The sequence below is a fragment of the Artemia sp. Qi Xiang Cuo genome, chromosome 1 (genome assembly GCF_049724085.1).
Source record: "Artemia sp. Qi Xiang Cuo chromosome 1, ASM4972408v1, whole genome shotgun sequence".
Lineage (NCBI taxonomy): Eukaryota > Metazoa > Arthropoda > Branchiopoda > Anostraca > Artemiidae > Artemia > Artemia sp. Qi Xiang Cuo.
This window is the reverse complement of record NC_142794.1, coordinates 38,963,698-38,983,602: the sequence shown is the minus strand read 5'-3', so window position 1 is coordinate 38,983,602 and position 19,905 is coordinate 38,963,698. Positions and strand designations below refer to the sequence as shown.

Below are 19,905 nucleotides of genomic sequence, written 5' to 3'. Positions count from 1 at the left end.
AGAGAGAGAGAGAGAGAGAGAGAGCAAACAATTTATGTATAAATGCCTAGTTTACCATCTCGTCACCAACTTTTTTTGCCAGCAAAACAGCTTCTGTCACTCTTTCATCAACAATAAACTCCAGCTTTCTAAATATAGGGGGCTCGTGGGATTTGTGAGGTTTTTCTAGCTTCTCTGGTTGTAATTTCAAATACTCATACGCAAAATAAGTACACAAAACACTGCACATAGCGTCGAATGGTGTATGCTGAAAAAACACAGGGGCTTTACAAATCCGTCAGTATTGTTAATTTAAATTCAATCCTTCAAACTTACAAATAATTAATCAAGCTTAAACTCAGTATTGTGAATATGCATGATTATCATAAGAATGTAGATTCCGAAACAAGTTAAATGCAAAAAGCCTAAATCTCTATTGAGACATTGATAAATATCAGTTACACATTTTTCGAGAACGGCTTTTCAAGATATCAAAAGACGTCTTTTAAACAACAATGATAAAAAACTCGACGAACCGTAAAGTCCTATCTATTTAAACGATTTTTTCATCAACAGAAATACTGCTTGGGCTACAATTACTTTATAAAATGGATCAGTTCGCTCGATGAAGGAGTAATAGTTATTACCATCACTTAGCGTAATATCTTAAATCTTCTGCTAGGAACCCTTCATCTGGCAAGGATTATTCTCCTTTAACGAATGGTTATGTCATGTTCCCACACGTAGCTCAAACATGTGTATTTTTTGTACTTGCATCTCTTGAAAATACTCATTAAAGCAGTTATTTATCAAATAGTTGATTTCAAGAAGTTCTAATTCTACAACTATTTTCCTACACCATTCAATAATAAAACACACAAAATATAAAATGATTTTACAAATACACAGCACATAGCACAAAAAAAGGCTGCCTTTCTTCGCATATCGCAAAGGATAAGCCGTGTAGGCAAAAAGAAAGAAATGAAAAAAAAACACATTAGTCTTTGTAACATCACAAAGGAGGTTATTTTGTTTTGGTTTTCAAGTCTATAAAGGGAGCAAAACTCGTCTGCACATGCTTTTACAATTTTAGGCTCTTGCCATTTTTTTTTAGCAGATTTGGTTTTTGTTTAATAGTCATTGCTTTCCTTCCAAAAAGGATATAATTTCTTCCGTTTTGTATTACATGCTGCGCATATACTAGGTTGCGAACGTAATTCGAAATCTCCTTTCTTAACGAAACTTTCCCAGCGTACTGTTTGCTGGTACGGCCACCTCTTTCGTCTCCCACATGACACCCAAGCATGGGTTGTTTTTTATACTTCGACCCCTATATGCACGGATGAAAACGTACCAGATCCACTCCCCAATAGGTGGAAGAGCAAAGCCAATGAACTCCTTGTCCAAACCCATATCCTAATGGAAGAAGACGTCAGCATGGTAAACAATAGGGGAACATGGAGGCGCCTGGTCTCATCGTTCTCTTTGCCGTCCCGGAAAGAGCCGTAAGCAGTAAGTAAGTAAGTAAGTTTTGTATTTCTCTCAATACATTCTATACTTGTAATGAGTAAATTTGTTAAACACTTTTGATACACACTACATACCAATGGATAGGAAAGATAAGTCTTGACAATATTTGGAACGCGAATTAGATTCTTTTTTTTTAATTTCAAGTAATTCAGGAAAAAAATAACACTATTATTTATTTTCAAAAAAGTCCCTGCCTTACTGTTTCTTGATTTAATAGTATATATTTCAGTTTCTATAATAATCTACAGAAAACAATATTCATATATAGGCTATCATCAAGCGACGATCAAAATATTCACCTACAGATATAAGATCAGGCTTGTTTATTTTCATTTTCCCAAAACTTTTAATTGGCTTCGACCTACAGTTCAGATCATTAATATAATTTATGATTCAACAGAAACAATCTTGAAAACAACAAAACAAGATACAAATTCCGCATCTCTCAAATAGGGTAATATGTCAAACCACTTTAGGGAGGAATATGTCAAAAATCCTATGAAGAAGAAATTTTGCTAGGTAAAGAACTGTTTTTTTCGGCTAATGAATTAGCTAAATCATTAAATGATTTTCAGTAAATTAAAAAAAAAAATACAAAAAAATAGACGAAAGAACTTTTCTAAATTCACACTGAATCAGTTTATTGATATTATTTAGGTGTAAAATAATAAGTTGATAGAAAAATTTAAGGAAATTGGTCAGTTTTTCTAATTTTCCAGAAACTAGAAAAAATAAAGCTCGCGAGTCTTGATTCCAGCTAATTCAGATTAAAAATTTATGGTGTTTAAAAAATCCAGCTACTTGCATCATTAGCTGAGAAACTAAAAATTTTCTGGAAACTAGAAAAATGAAGTTTGTGAGTCTGGATTCTAGCCTATTAAAATTATAAATTGATGGTGTTTGAAAAAAAATCAACCACTTGTATCACTTATCTAGAAACCAGAAATTTTCTGAAAAACGGAAAATTTGAGATTGTGAATTTAGATTCTAGCTAGTTATAATAAAAAAAAAAACTATGTTGTTTTAAAAAATCAGCTACTTACATTACTAGTTTAGAAACTAGACATTTTCTAGCAACCGGAAAAATGAAGTTTCTGAATCTAGATTCCGGTTAATTCAAATAAAAGTTTTATAGTGTCCAAAAAAGCAGCTACTTACATTACTAGTCTTAGAGCTAGAAATGTTCCGGAAACCAAAAAAAATGGAGCTTGTGAGTCTTGATTCTAGTTAAATCAGACGCAAAATTTACAAGTGTTCATAAAACATTGGCTACTTACATCGCTTGTCATACCAACCCAGCCACTGGCAAAACAAACAAGTGTTGTGCTCTTGTCAGCCCAACGGTTCATTGGATTACCAGCCAACAAGTGCCTTATGCACTCTGATTCGCTTCGTGGTCTATCTTCATCAATTGATACGGCTAGCACAGCACTTTCTATTAATTCCAGGTTTTTCTGATTCATAGTGTTAATACTTCGAAGAGTTTCCCGATTCTAAAAGAAAAAAAAAACAGCAATAGTGAAACTAGACCGTGGAGTCTTAATACACAATAAAATGTTACTCTTTAGGGTTATTATTATTATTACAACAACTAAACATTAAATGCTGAAATACAATAAACAATCATAATCAATGTCTGTTACTTCTGACGGTGCAATGACACTTTGTTCTGTATTAGTAAATTATCTGAAAATATTTTACTCCCATATTTATCAACAAAATGTGATATGGGGGACCATCAGTTAGGTTTTCGAAATGGTGTAGGGGTTCAAAATGCACACGCAATATTTCTAGAAATATTGGAACACCATCATAATTTTTAAAACAACTATTTGTGTGCAGAGTTGATATTTCAAAAGCATTTGATAGTATGTTGCATAACCACGCTTTTTTATTATGATTCACTACTAACTTGTATTCTGAACTATGATCAATACATTTTTTATCCAACCAGTTATGAGGTTCAAACTTCTTCCTAAGTAACAAGTTCAAACTTTGAACTTGTCACTACGAAACATTCTTATTTCTAGGGCTCTGTCGGTTGTACTCGCACATTACTCGCAAACAAAATAGCAAACCATACTAAATACCTATTTTCTGGGTGCGCTTGTGGCAGGGGCTATGAGATGATAAAGAGCATATTCGGTGACCTCCGGGATGCAACTGACTCTAAAAGTCAAACAGATCAGTTAACTAAAAGAACAACAAGTCTGGTAATTGGCACAGTGGAAGGTTGAAAAAACATTTTAAACTGGCGCTATTGATCTCAATTTACAAAAAGGGCACTAACTGTAAACAAAATTCTTCGATAGAGCCCTCAATCGTCTCTCTACAACTATCCAGTGACCTGCGGGCGTTTGGGAAAAAAAGCGAAATATAAAGATAAAGGAGACACATCAGTGCTATTCATGCTAAAAATACGATCATGTTGGTTTTTAATGTGTGGGTCTGTATTCCTCCGGTTAAGTGTTTTCGACCATGGCAATTTCAAAGGTGTACTTTTTATTTCAATCCAATACCATTGTAGAGACGTTCCAGGCTTTTCTTTCAAAAATAAAGGTTGGTTTTTGTGCTTAAGATCTAAATTGAAGTTTAACGTAGGTAATAGTTAGTATTCCTGAATGCTAACTGAATCAAAAACATCAGATGTTTTTTTTTTGCATAGAGTAGCTTTTCTAAAAACACATTTTTCTAATGTTCGGTTACAATGGTTCGAGATTCACTCATTACTAGGTTTCAGCTACTGCTGCATCCACGGTTCCAAAATCTGTAGAACACGGACACTGGTAAAATCCCCAGAGCCACCTTTTCTACTGACTTGTACTATAAACCCCTTTCCACTTCTTTGCAAATTCCAGACCTCACTTGTTTTGTTCCAAGATCTGAGCTAATGGTGCTGCAAGTTCTTGCTCTGTTTCGGACAAATTTTAAGTAAAAATTTGAGCTCCGGGTTCTCAATATACGAGAGATATCTCGGAGTTAGACTACAGCTTCTTCTTAGCTGACAAAACATTACTCACAAAAGCTAGCTAAATACAGAAAAAAAAAAATTATTTCCGACTGGCCATTTCGTCGGCACTCAACAAGACAGCTGATAACACTCTCTTCATAGGCTTTGACTATGTTTTCCACATTCCGACCTGCTGTAGTATATGATACTTGGACAGAGGGTGTTCGTCCTTTTTTGTTTAAAAACCTAGGAACAAGGTCATTATCTTCACTCAAACTCTCTCGTTCTTTCATATTCCTGTTCTCACCTAAGCTCACATGAGCTGCTAACTAGGCCTAAGCTTGTGAGTAACTGTCTGGCCACCACTCTCTCCACCAAAGTCATTCATAGGCAAATGTATCCATTCAAGCTGCATGCTACTAAAGATACAATTTGAATTTAGGGTTGTGAAGTACTTATTCAGCAGGAATAAGTGCTGATCCTTGAGAGAATTTTCGAGCTAGTTCTTCGATCTCACCTCGCAGAAGTTTACCAGCCCCTTTATCACCATGTACACTTTGCTCGATGTCATGTACATAGATTTACTGGCAATTTTAGCTCCCTCTTCAAAGAGCAAAAACAACTAGATATGCTCTGAAGAATCGACCCTTCCTGCTCGGACAGTTCCCGTTCTCTGATCTTAATGTCTCATATGTTAATCTCACAAAATTTCTAAAAGACAGACTTTTTCTGATAGGGAAATCTAATCATGGTTTGTGTGATGTTCCAGCAAACTTTCATGTCATGAAGTGTATGATCACTCAGCCCTATGTCCGTGCAAAGACCTTGAAATATGTCATGATGGACATTCAATTTTTTCAGCAACTTCAGAGTTTTACGCAATCTCTGCAGCGCAGCATTTATTGACTCTGTTGCTATATCTCTAGCACTGCCTCCAGAATCAGATGTAGTTTCGGCCCAACCACCAACCTTCATCCGACTCGTCAGGATCATCCATTTCAGATGCGATGTTAGCAGCATCTCTATCTATGACATCGGGTAGGTCATCCTCGGTTGTATCAACCTCTTGACTCTACTAGACTACTAGACGATAACTCTACTAGAGTCGTCGTTGTTATCAGATTCACATTCAATTACTTACTCTACGTCAGATTCTCCCCAGAACTTGAACGCACGCAAATGTGAAGGCAATGACCAAAACATGAAAACCTTTCAATCCCTCCGAGGTAGCGGGCTTTAACAACATTTGAACAAGAGTCTGATAAAGCAAAAAATGCTTTGTCTTCAATTGCATATTTTTTCAGAACCACTCTGATAGTTGCAACTATATTTTCAGCTGTGTGTTTGACTTTCAGGCCAATTATCCACCTATTTGCCTGAGATACACAATTACTGCCAGGTAGCCCTTTCCTGTATATGACCAACAGTCAAAGGTCAACGAAAATTTTTGGCATCTCTCATATCCGCTTCCAACTTCACAAGTTTATTTTTCTTTGCTTGAAAGACGTGTCTCTTGATTGTATGAGAAGATGTAGGGAACAGACCACCGCTGAAAGGTTAATAAGTCTGCTCATACCATCTTGTCGAATACAGACAGAAATATCTTGTCTGCAAGTACTGCTCTGACACACTGCTTTGTTTACTTCACTTGATTAGAACAGTTTCACAACATCATAGAGCGAATATCTCAAGATCCTTTCCTCGAGATATTGCCAGAACCTCTTTGGATCTTGTGCTGCTCTTCCAACTTCTCGTTTCTAGAAAGCGAATCCTTTTCAGTATGACAAATAGCAACTTCATGATCTTTATTTTGTCAAAATTCTCAAGATGATTGATGAAGGCTTGAGGTATTGATGATTGATGAACTAGTTAAGGTAGTTCTAGAGTTTTAGGTTCATCTCACTTCAGTCCTGGGGTGTTAAACCTTTTCTGATCACCTGAGTTTATTCACAACAATGCCAAATCAAGCTTACGCTCAACCTTTTGCCTCTCTGCATCGCTTATTCTTGTTATTCAAGACCACACTCGACTTTGTTTTTCTTTTCTTTTTATTTTCATCTTCTGTTATACAGACGCTCAAACCTTTCACCGCCAGATAGTAGCACAAAAGGTCACTGACCTTTAACCACTAGACAATAGTGAAAGCGCAAACACTCAGTAAAATGAAAAACACAGAGAACAGGCAACAAAAAAACAGGTTCGAAAATACAGAGCAGAAACAGAAACAGGTCCCACAAAAACAGATGAACTGTTTCTGTCTTTTGTTCTGTTTTCTTTTTCCGAAAAACAGAAACAGAAATAAAAACAGAAACAATGCCGAGGTTTAGCCTTAACCATCTGGGCGTGATTCGAGTCTCCAAACCTTTCTTTACCAGTCCACACAGTCTCTTTCTTAAAATTTGTTTCGTTCTACTTTACATATCTTTACTGAAGCCACTTCATTGCTGATAAATTCTATCTAAGTAGGCTTTCACTCGATTAAAAGAAAAACTACATTTGATTTAAAATTCGTTTTTATTAATGTTAATGATCTCTATGATGTCTTCAGAAAAGCACAGCCAATCATTTTATAAGTTTATTCAATAAGGCTTATCAATCGAAGAGCTGTTGAAAGTGACACTGATTTAGATGTTTTGAAAGCCTGCTGTATGATCAATAACACAATATATATATATACATATATATATATATATATATATATATATATATATATATATATATATATATATATATATATATATATATATATATATATATATATATATATATATATATATATATATATATATATATATATATATATATATATATATATATATATATATATATATAGTGATACCTAGGTATCACATATGGAAGCGACCTCAGAAGCTCGCGTGCTCTTTTTGTTGACCAGGTTCTGTCGGGTTTTCGGTCTGGGTATGCTAAACTTGCAGCTCTGAAGTTTAAATTTAATAAGCATATCCTTGCTAGGCTGTATCGTGCCGTCGCTCTTCCCTTTGTTCACTACATCTCACCCGTTTGGCATTGGCTATCGAATTCGGATATGTTGCGAATCCGTTCAGGCTTTTGCAAATATTTAAAGTTTCTGCTTGGTCTGCCACTTTACCTCCGTAACACTGGTCTGCTAGAAAAGTATCATATACCTGATCCTGTTGAGTTCATGCCGAATTTTGAAAAACAAGCTCTCGTGAAACATAGGGCACTATTATTTGATTTCCCAGCGACTTTCTTGCTTGATAGTTGAAGTGCGATTTGTTTGTATTTAGTAGATTATTATGTTCGGTTGATTTGTTTTCGTCTTTATTTTCTCTTTTCTTTTGTTTTGCTCCGCTTCTTCATGCTTCTTTTTTATAAGCGGGTTTGTAATAAATTATTATTATTATTATTATTATATATATATAAAAGAATACAAGTACTTACATTATACCATCTATGTCTATAGTCACAGGTTAAAGATCCGATACCAAGTCCGTAAGCAAAAGAAGAAGCTTCTCTCTCAATATTGCTCAGTAGTTTTTGCCACTGTTGCCAACAAATAAGCTCATTTCTTTCATTAAATGGAGTCGCAATATAAATATGACCACGGCAAGATATAGTGACATGATTAGGGACATCTCCTTCGAAGGCTGCAAAAAAAATGGGAATAAGAATTCATAAAATTCCACAGAGAAATACACATTTCTAAGCAGAATTACACATTACGAATTGCCCTGGTCTAAAAAAAATAGATAAATAAATAAGTTCAAAATACATTTCCCCACTTCGCTCTTTATTTAGGGAGCGCTATTGGGCTGCCTAGATATGATGATTACTGTTTTCCTTCTTGTTGAACGAATAGAAAATTTAGTTTACTGTTTTAGCGTACAAACTTGCGAAACCCCAATAAAATTGCTATAGGTCTTGCAAATGCACATTCCTAACACACTTCGAAATGAAATGGATTACGTGTAAGTTGTTACTGAAGAATTCTACCCTCTAGATAAGAGCCGTAGCCAACAAATATTATTAGAAACTTTGTACGGCACTATCCAAATCCAGCAAACAACTGGGTGAAAACTCTTTGGTCGCCATCTCTCAAGAAAAAACGCAAGAATTTAAGCCATGTGGTACTACTCTCATCCAAAACTAGCATCTCTCTAGTATAAGCCATGTATAGTATTCTCATTCAAAACTAGTAATCTCATCTAAAACTAGTAGAGGGCGTCTGGCCTTTCTCTTAGCCATTTCTCTCTTACCTGCAGAAGAACTAAGCAGAGAACTAACCGATTAAATCTGAAGTCTTAATATGCATAAAATTTACCACTTCAGAAATAAGCAAACGTCGTACTCACAGAATCTATATTTTATGACAAATGTCTTCGAAATTTTAATCTTTGACTTGTTCGCTCCTTTAAAATGACATGTTTTATCCTACTTGGAGTTAGTCTTGATATTTAGCTGGTCTTACTTTCCCACATTTACATTGAAAAAAGCACGGGACATTTAGTAGGCCAGTCTTAGACAGCTTAACAATGAAACGAGTCTCATGCAGTGTTAACATTTTAAATCTATTTTATTAGCCGCGTGACTGGTTTGAACACAATTCATAGCACTCGTCGATACGAATGATATTTTTGAAACCCAGGCAATTTAATAAATGTTAATTATAGATAATTAAAGGATACTTAAGTCCCTTTTAATTAATTAATGGATACTTAAGTCCCTTAATCCTAAACGGCCAGGATCTTTCTTGAAAGGGAAAGAGGCATTTTTTGTCAGAAAAAGTAAATTGTTAGATTATTCCTGATAATTTTAAATGCTACAAATTTGGGAGGGGCAGCTTTACAGAGGCCTCCCTGGCAACACCGAAGATAAATGACCATTTACCAATGATTTTGTTTTTCACTACATTTTGAAATTCCCAAATGGAAAACAAGAAAACGAGATATTTGACAGCTAAACTCTTTATCAGCCATCAGCACTATTTTTCTTTTAGTATCCCTACTACCAGTATCTTTTATTCTTTTTTCTATAACAAAACAAAAAACAAAACTCTTTTCTTAGGAACAACATAAGATTAAAGCGGTTTTTTATTCATCTGTTTTTTCTTTAAAAGCTAAAAAAAAAAAAAAAATATCAATACACATGTCACACCAAAATATATATAAACATTTCTGTTTCATAAAAATCTTTTCCAAAAAAAACGTATTTAAAACAAAAACTGAAAAAATCGTAGGTCAGATCTAATTAATGTCAAATTTTAAATCAATATCAAACACGGAACAACAGAAAAGTACTCGCATTTTAACAGATTGAAATTGGGTTATAAACCAAATACAAACATTAACATTTCATTTAAATTGGCATGAATAGGAATAGTTCTCGTAATCGCATGGCCAATTCTTCAAATTATTGAAACCAGTCACATCAAGCAAGTTCTAGTTCAATAAAGCTATTAGTACCTCAGTATTTAAAATCAGCAGCAAGTCCCTACAAGTATTGTTTCAAACTTCTTGCAATGAGCATACCCCCAGGCCTACGTTTTTTATAGACAGAGGCATCAATATCCCGTACCAAACTATGTAATATTGTCTTAATTCAGTGTTTCTAGTAAATATCTCTTTTTATTATCTTTTTCCTTTTCAATTATACTTAGTTCTAATTTCTTTATACCTTCCTCTCCAAATTGGAGTCAGACTAATTTTTACTTAATTTCAGGGTAATATAACAGGATCTTCTAATTATTTTTGAAAAACTAAAATACTTCCTTTTGTTGAATTTGAAGTTTTAAAACAAAAAGATGTAAGAAATTGTGGTTCAATTTTGAATTTGAACTGATTTCAATGAACTTGACAACTGAGCAGAAAGGGTCGAGGGGTCGAGAACGTTAAAAAAATCAAAACCAGAAAACACGGGTCTTGTATATATATTCGTGTGTTCTACCAAGGGTTGTTGGTTCTTTACTTGTATTAGCCCTCTTAAAAGTCTAAATTTGCATATACTAGATTTTATTCCGAATTTTAAAGTATCTTTTGTATTTTACTTGCAAAAGAATGGTTTCTGTTTCTCCAAATAAAAACTGAAACAGGCTATTTATTTTTACCCAAACTCCATTCTTTTGTTTTTTTTCAGTAAAAATAACCCTAAACACAAATCTGAGCATATAGTCACTTATTTTCAATTGCACAGCTTCCTCTCAATTCTTTTTCGCTTAAGGTTTATGCTCACTATGGATGTCTTTGACCGTTTTTAAATAAACCGCGTACTGTCTTCAATTTTCCACTGAAGATGACAGTTTTGGTACTATTCGATAGCTGAGACTTAGATTTATGAATTCACCGAGATATATCTTTAAAATATGATTCAAATTTTTTTAGACAAAAAAATGCTGTTTAAAAACAGAGAACTTTGCGACTAATTTGAAGCAAATATTTTGACCGAATAGACAATGTATGTGTATCGTATTGTTCATTAGGGTCAGATCTATGCAGTCACCGTGTCAGATTTCTTACATTACTTAGACGTTTCTGTAGAAAATAACGTAAACTTGCACGAAAACGCGAAAATTGTTAAACTGTTACAAAAATAGATGGAATTCGCTTCGCTATTCCTCATTCAAAGAATAATGGGCGGATCATTTCGGAAGACTGTTCGAGATGCATTTAGAGTAGGCGGCAACCGTTTTGTATACCTGTCTAGAAACAACTGCTTTGCAATCAGACAAGACAAAAAGTTGTCGGCTAGGGTGATTTGAATATTCTTTTCTGTGTATCAAACTGTGTGATTGATTATGGGAAATAAAAATGGAATAGTCAAGGGGAAGCAAATACACTGCACATGGCAAATGGGACGTGGAATTCATTCTGAACCATTTGCTATAAATGCTTCAAGGAAAAAATGGACATCATTGTACAAAGATCAGACTGTTTTGGTCTTTTTACTGACCAGGATAGATGGTGGCTTGTAACGTCTCCTGATGGGATATGTGACACTGGGATTGTGGAAGTAAAAACGGTCACAACTATTTCTGAAGGTAAAATAATAAAAGAAGCTGTTCAGCCGAAATTATTAAAAGGTTTTTTTCTTCGTTGGGACACTGAGAAAGGTTGTTTAATACTGAAACGGGAGCACAAATACTTCTACCAAATTCAAGGACAACTTAACATTTTAGATAAAGAGAACTGCTTCCTTGTAGTGTTTGTTGACCAGGACGACATCGAGATCATTTTAGTTAAGCGTGATATTTGCTTCTGAAAACAGATGTTACCCCTGCTTGATCATTTCTGGGATCATTGTTTGTGTCCCGAACTTGTTGATCCAAGACTGAAACGAAGCATGAAGGTGGGTGAGCTTCCCGAGGTTTTGGAGGCGCAATCAAAATTAAATGATAGGAAGAGTAAGTTGAAGCCAGCAAATGTTGATGAAAAAGCAGGAGCGTAACTCCCGCATTTTTTATTAGGGGGGGGAGGAGAGGGAGGGGTCTATATCTGGGGAGTCAAGAGGTATAGGATATTCTTCAGAAGAAAGGGGAGTTTTTTTGCGTAAAACGCAAGCATAAATTGTTTTGAAGATTTCTGAAAACCTGGCTTGGGAAATTATTTTATAATGGATACTGAACAGCATGTGGAAAAAAGTGAATGTGCTATTTGTCACCGCAAGACTGAATGAATCGAAAATGGTGTTTTAGCAAATCAAAAAATATCCCCTTTAAATCGTCATTGCTGAAACCTTATAAGGTAAATTATCGTCATCCCCCTCTTGAATAACTAGAACTAATCAGTTTTTTGTATGGACAACAGTGATATATTTTTTCCTTCGTCACTTTGGAGGCACTGGAAGATCATAAAGGGCTGAGCACATTTAAGAGCTAACTCTTATTTCTTATCGTTTTTTATATATAAGTAATTTTTGCTCGATAAAGCCTTAATAAAGTGCTATATGATACCTTAAAAGTGCAATTTGGGTGAGATTTCTGGAATAGAAACTGGGCCGGATACTTGGACATCTTTGAGAGCTAAATATTGGCTCTTTTATAAACTAATTTCTATATTTAATTGCCATGAGGTGTCTGCCCCTACTTCTTCCACGTTAACCATGATTTACTGCCCCCTCCTAACGCCTGAACAATGGCCCCTCTTATCATAATAGGAGATGCAGAAACAGTTTGTTATGAAAAACTATTTGATATTTGCTATTTTGAGCACTCCCTTCAAAATATTGGATTTATAACTTTCTGCAAATAGCGTGCATAGCTATGAAAATATGTTTATCTAAATATCATTAAAGACCACACCCTCTTGTATGCTTACCCTCCAATGAAGCAAAGAAGTATGTTTTTCTCTGAAATGATTTAGCTTTTTTTGGAATTGTGAGATCCTTCCTTATTTTTATAACTCATTATTAGTTCAGGTACTGGTGCATTATGCGGGCACTTCTAAAAAGTCACGTTTGGTTAATGCTAACGAAATAAAATAAAATACGATGAATATATAATAGTTTATAAGCAAATTTGGGCTATATATTTGCACACTAGGAGGTGGGGGGGTGGGGTTGTGGGGGTAAAGCGTAGCATATATTAAATACATAACCTAACTTAGGTACCTTCCCCCTCCCTAAACCCCAAAAAGCAACAGTTTAGATATCGCAAACGCAATGAAAAATACTCTTTGCATTCTATTTTGTCAATAGCGGTCTCTTGAAAATAACCAGTCTGGCGGGTTTCGTCTCTAAAAGTGGTATAATAAGCATACAAAAGTGTACATTTAACGCACCAGTACCTTAGTTCAACATTATTGAAAGCTTTTAGTCGAAAGTGAATTTTTTTTTAGCTAATTTTGAGCTCAGCATAGCTTATTACAGTCATTTTCAATTTGTTTTCAACACTGATGGCCAATAAGAAACATTCTATTGAAGAAGAATGGTTTTCATTGGTCTCGGTGATGAAAATCAATAGAAGTCGATTGTAATAAGCTATATTGAATACGAGATAAATCATTTGGACAATTACGTCTGTACAGGGGCAAAGTTGAGCTTGATTTTCCTTCTTTTTTTGGTTATTCAACAATATTCTGATGAACATAAATATTTATTTTCCTAATAGAGTAAACCAGGGCATTTCGCTTCAAAGTTATCATTGGTGTGTTTACTAAAAAACTGTTTGATATTAATTTTCTTTTTTTGTGCCCAATATAACGTTACTGTCAATACTTGTAAAAATGTGTCAAGCTAATATGTTATATTGGGTTTGTGATGTCTTGTGTTATTGATGATAAAACTAGATATGAGCTATGAATAAAACTTTTTCAACGAGTGTTGCAAGCTTTTCAAACCAATTTCTTGTCTTCTGCTTCTGAATTACGAACTTGAGGCTAAAATCATGTAAAAACCACATATCGTTCATAAAACTTGGTTTTTTTTCGACAAATTTGACTTGACCTTAAATGTCGACATTTAATGTCAATAATAATTGACAGACATTAAATGTCGTAATATCGCGTATGCTTGTCTCCTAACGAATAGCTCGTAATTGTTCTTAACTTATCTTTATTTCTTACTTGTATTCATTCACAATTATTACTCGCACATAAATCCCCCACCCCTCCACCCTTTGTTCTGGTATGAATATGAGAAATATCTTTTATGTTATCAAACAAAAAATTTGGCACGTCTATTCTCGCAATGCATCTCTTGTTTAAACCCGTGTACCTGTTAATTGAATCAACTGTGACGAAACAAAAACTGGAAAAGCAAGTTACGGGTGAAAGAATGCATGGAAAGTATAAAATATGGGTTATTTTATTTGCACATCAGGGGGGCTAGGAATTAAGTATGACGGGGCTGCATGCTAAACATATTAGCTACAATTATTCTGCATATTATGAAGTAAGAATTGTTTTCTAACTGCACTTTTTAAGTGGGGTCGGGATAACACATAAGTACCAAACATGTTTTCTGCAGCAAGACGAAAGTTATCACCCCACAGTTCTGTGGCTTGGTTGAAATGAAGAGAGATTTTTTTTTTTATTCCTAACTCCTCTCCCTAGACCTCACTCCATATTTATCTAGAGACTAGTGGAGAGTGCTAAAATACATTTCTGAGCTGTCTGGCACCCCTCCCTCTCTCTTAGGACTGCGTGACTTTCTAGGTACTAATGTACCACTGTATAACATTCCTCTAAAACTGGGAATATCAATATATAGCTTTTAGATGATCCTAAATCGATTGTCTATATAGTTTACAGATGATATGCCTATATATTGTAGCGATTGCCTATATCATAATATTTGATCCATATCAATTTTTTTTTCAGTCTTTGAGGCAAAAAGTACCCGAATTCCTTTATACCCTTGTACATAGAATCTCTATACTAGGTTTCTCTGATACGTTGAATTTGATGATTTGATTATTGTGAATATCGCTTGCCTTTTGGGGGTGTTTATCCCCTTTTTTTTAATTCACTGAGTTTGCTCGGACTCGTAACTTTCGATGATTAGCTTGAAAGTTAAAGAAATCGATATTTTTGGAATCAGCATAACCAAACAACAATTTTTTTGGTGTTTTTTTTTTTAAATGCGCTTTTTGATGCACTATTTAAGACGTCTGTCACCACCACCTCCTGCCTGACTGCCTCGAGCTTCTTCATAGCGGTGGATCTGGTAAAAGCTTGTTACAAAAAAAACCGTTTAATATTTATTTTCTTTATTACTTTTTTATCTACCAAAAAACAACATCACTTTCTACGCTTAGCGAAACCAAAAGAGGTAAACTAGCCTACAGTAAGAACATGTATTTTGCTAATATGTTACATTTGCTTTGTTGTATATGTCTTGTGAAAATTGGTGCTAAAACTAAGATATGAGCTATGAATAAAACTCTTCTCAACGAGTAAATTGTTAGTAAGTTTCAAGAATAGTTGGAAACAAATGAGCGTTGCTATTTATTCTAACCAGTTTCTTGTCATCTTTGGTTTCTGCGTCTGAAATATGAGTTCAACGCTAAAATCAAGAACAACCACATATCATTCGCAAGGGCGTATCCAGGATTGTTTTATGGGGCCGGATTTTTTTTTTTTTGGGGGGGGGCGATACCAGAAAACTTTAAAATGATTTTATAACATTTTTGGTACATTTTTACGAGCAAGACAAAAGTTTCGAGAAGGGGTTGGGTCAAACCCGGCAACTCCTCCCACTTGGATACGGCTTTGGTCATTTATAAATTTTCTTCTTTTTTTTTGTCGACAAGCGTGACCTTGATGGGACTCTGGCATAAAATGTCCAATATCGTTTATGCTTGGCTCCTTACGAAGTAAACCAGTTTTTACGGTACAAAGGTGATTTTGTCTTTTCGAAAATGATTTGAAATTTAAAAAAATATATACCTCTGAAGTGCCTACGGTCATCCTCTCTTTACCATATTGTTTGAGGTCTGTACTTCTACATCTGAGTATTTTTTTTAAAAGAAATTTCAGGTTCTGGCGGTCTGGTACGGATATAAATGAAATCTTTTATTTTACAACAAATGTTTTGTTTTGTTTTGCAATAAGAAAGCTATCACCTCACAAAAAGCTAGTCAACAATGTGCTACAAACTTAACTGACGGGGAAAAAAACCTAGAGATTATTGACTTTTAAACAAACATAAGAGAGAAAAAACCGGTTTAATCTAAATAAAGTATTGGAAGAAGCTTAATTGAGTTTAAACCCGTGTTTTCTCTCTTTATTTTTTCTTTTGTAAATGGAAAAGCAGCGTGAAATTACAGAAATTATTTTCTTTTGTAATGTTTTCCGATCACCCTAAAGATGGTTAGCTAACCCGAGTCAACTACATTGCACAAGCATCCTTGAAGGGAAAAAACTGGTCATTTTTCTATAAGATAAGCTTTTCAGATTTACAGTTAAACCTGAAAAAATACCAGGTGCTAAAAACTCCTCAGCCGTTATTTCTTTCTTTTTTCAATCTCACTTCAAAATATTATTAGAAAGCCCTCGGCTCAGTACATCGCAGTAAAATCTACGTATATCGAAGTTGTCAAAATTACATGCTAAACAAGAATGAATTACATTGGTTGGTTTTGGTCCGCCCTATATTTTACCTTTTGACTAATAAACCACACCGATTGAAACATATGGGAAATGATGGAGTTACAAAAAGCGCCACCATAACGGAATAAATTGGATATAGCCGATCGAAATGAGTGTTTACGTAAACGTTAAAGCAAAAATATTGCCTCGATTTTTAGTCAGACACTTTGAAGTATGCAGATGGCGTCGATATTCAAGAGCGCAAGAGTAAAAATTGTCTTTTTCTCGACAAAAATTTATAAAAGTTAGTAATCTTGGGACTTTCAATCATATACGTGTTTTTAGTGCAAATCAAGCATCTTTATCTCCATGTTCCATAAGCTTATTGCAATTGATTTCGGTAATTTTTTGTTCATGAGACGACTATAATTATTGAACTACGTTCAAAAATGCTTAATGAAACCATTAAATTAATTATTTGCTTATTGCGCTTCAGGGCTCAATAACCAGCAATTCAGTAATGGTTTTAGGACTCACAAACTGGGGGAAGGGCAAGGTATGCAAAATTTACAATTGCGACAATTTTTAGTCAATTAAGTACCTTAGGAAAGAAAAATATAATCTAAAAGGAATTTAATTTTCAGATATCAGAAAAACTTGGGGAACAGCTGCTGCCCCCCCCCCCACTGCCCTGGCCTAGAGCTTCGATTACGAAAATTCGTTCTTTTCTAGAGAAAATTCTTGGTAAATTTATAAATCAGTTAAAATTAAAAACATTTCTTCTTACTCCTTCTTAAAAGGTGATTTGGAGCTGCAAGACTTTTAGCTCTTAAAATTTTTTCTTATTTTTAACTATAATTTTTGAAATAATATGATCAGCATGGGTGTACAGGGAGGTGGAGTTAGACCACTAGACTTAAGCCCCCCGTGACCGATTCTTTCAATTTTCAAATTACTCTCATAAAATACTTTGGCTATCCAAACGGCCCCACAATAAGCTATAATGAAGGCAGGGTAGGTCAACAGAACTTCATAGTTGAATTTTTTTTCTAATGATGAAAATCAACGTGGGATCTATATTCCCAATAAAAAGACGCAGTAGCTGAAAAGTCAACAGTTATCAATGCCCTAAATGCGAAGGAAATAAATCTTTGCTCTGGATGATGTTTTTCTTTTTTTTACCTCTGATTATAGAAATAAATCTGAGTACACTTCTTTTTAAGCATATTTGTTTTTCTTTTCTGATGTTTCATATTACTGACTTTTGTTGCTTTATTCTTATACTATCTTAATTGTTCAATTTCTTATTTTATTTTAGTAAGTTGTTAAATCTCTGTTGTCGTTCGTAAAAAGAAAAAATGAAAAATAAAAAATTAAAGACCTGTCTTCCATAAGCACAAAAGCTGGTCCATGTCTTTTCCTGGCAATCTTGTAGTGGAAAACAGCCGACGAAATTGATCCATACTGAACATTCTTTTCTTTTTCGAGACGTCTGGCTTCAAGCGCTCCTGGCGAAGGAGTTCCCAAAACCCAAATATTAATGCCAAAGTCTTACCTGCATACTAGAAGTACATAAAGCGAAAAACAAATATTTTTAAAATGAGCTTAAATTAACCTTGGATATTAATTCAAGTTTGTTTATTTCACGAATCATTAGTAAAAAACGTAAAAAGGAGTTATAGGGTAAAGACAACAACATCGACTACGTAAAGAGCGATATATCTTCTATGTACTATTTTTGTTCGATTGCTTTGGGGATTGGATCGTACAGAAGGAATAGTCATAGATACTTTGAAGGTGGCACATTCAATCCGAAGAAATATGTTCTAGTGCCCTTTCGAAGGGCCAAAGTGATTGGAGAGCAATCCTCCTTTCCAGTCCTTCTTTGCCACTGGACATCCCCAGAGCCACAGTCTCTAGCAGCATCAGATCCAAATTTTGAGATAGCCCTTTCCATTAGAACTATCAAAAGGTTTAAAGATGTGCCCCCATTAAAGATATGATCTACAACGTCCCAAGACGAAGAGTCTTAATTTATCCATTCAGCCCAAGAGTTTAAATCCATACAATTGACAGTATATTAGGAAAGTAATTCCTCTAAGATGTTTCTTCAAACATTCCTCTAATGTTTCTTCAAAACATTTGCTTAGAGCTGGAAGCTAAGCTCTAAGAACATAAGTTCAGCACCCAACCGCCACATAATATTAAGTCCAAAGAAAAGCCTTAAAATGCTAAAATTTAATATGCTACAGAAGAAACTCAAAATAAATTAGTGGTAAAAACAATAGCCCATTCGAAGTCAGACTGCATTCCTGAAAAACATTCCACCTACTGGGAGTCTTAATCATTTCGTAATTCTCAATATAATTACGCAACGATGGAGCAAAGACTAGCAATACAAGGAAGAAATCTGGGGGGGGGGACAAGGGAAGCGTTTGACGATTTGCCCCCAGCCACACGTTTTAATCCCAGCTGAAGAAGAATCAGGAGATCAGTAACTGCGCTACACAGACCATTGATCAGCATGCAAAAATTCTAGACTATAGATAGTTATGGCAACTCGATGTCCTTAAATTTTATTTCAATACGTCTTTTTGGTTTGAAAATTCGTTTAAAGTCAACAAAAAATCATGAAAAAATAGACATAAAATTTGGAGAATTTAAATATAGAAAAACAATCTAGGCATTTAAGGGAGCGAAGTTGAATTAATGTCATTACAGAGCTTAAATTTGTACACTTTAACAAAAGCGTGGATGAATGATTAGATCTGAACAATTGGTTGTCAGGAACACTCCAAAGACAACCTATTTTGACCAAAGATCAACAGTAACCTATGATGGCTTCTACAACTTTCTTAAAAATATAGCAGAAGCATTGTACACCCACCCCCCCCCACCCCTCAAAGAAAAAAAATATTGAATAGTTTAAAAAGATGTCCCCAAAAAGCCTCCATCACATTTACTTCGAAGTTGAGAAACATTTGTATATATTTGCTTTATATTCATCGAAAATCATCTACCTTGTATACTAAGGCTCATGTTGATGCATTTAAAGAAATTATCCAGATTCATCAAAGCATCACTGCTGTCCATGACGAAGAAGGGAAAGCCCAGAGTTAGGGGTTCAAAAAGTGTTTCACCTAAAAGGTCTTTTGGTCTTTCAACTATGAGGTATAAAAGCTATACCACCAAATCAATGAAAACGTACACAGAGTTGCTGAACAGAATTTAACGCAAAACATTTTTTAAAACCACGATAATAATGTAAACGTATCATTCCTTTTGTAATTGTCAGTTTATTATACTCAGATCGTCGGTACTTGACGGTGGACCTTCTTGTATATTGAAAAGATTTTTCTTTATTTTCAATTCCTCTTCTTTTCCTTTTCTCTTCAACAAATACCCTTATAGCTACCCTAATTTCGCTTCTTTGTTTATCCCAGT

At 34.6% G+C, this 19,905-nt stretch overlaps 1 protein-coding gene across 1 annotated transcript in view; it reads right to left on the bottom strand.

Annotated features, from left to right (window-relative positions):
- Nucleotides 1-19,905, bottom strand: part of CROT (Carnitine O-octanoyltransferase) — a 146,464-nt gene that overhangs the window by 24,860 nt on the left and 101,699 nt on the right. The window contains exons 4-7 of the mRNA XM_089102831.1: nucleotides 17,843-18,023; nucleotides 7,883-8,088; nucleotides 2,787-3,002; nucleotides 56-247 (exon numbers count right to left, since the gene is read on the bottom strand). Of these exons, the coding sequence (XP_088958957.1) occupies nucleotides 56-247; nucleotides 2,787-3,002; nucleotides 7,883-8,088; nucleotides 17,843-18,023 (795 nt within the window). The remainder of the gene's footprint in view (nucleotides 1-55; nucleotides 248-2,786; nucleotides 3,003-7,882; nucleotides 8,089-17,842; nucleotides 18,024-19,905) is intronic.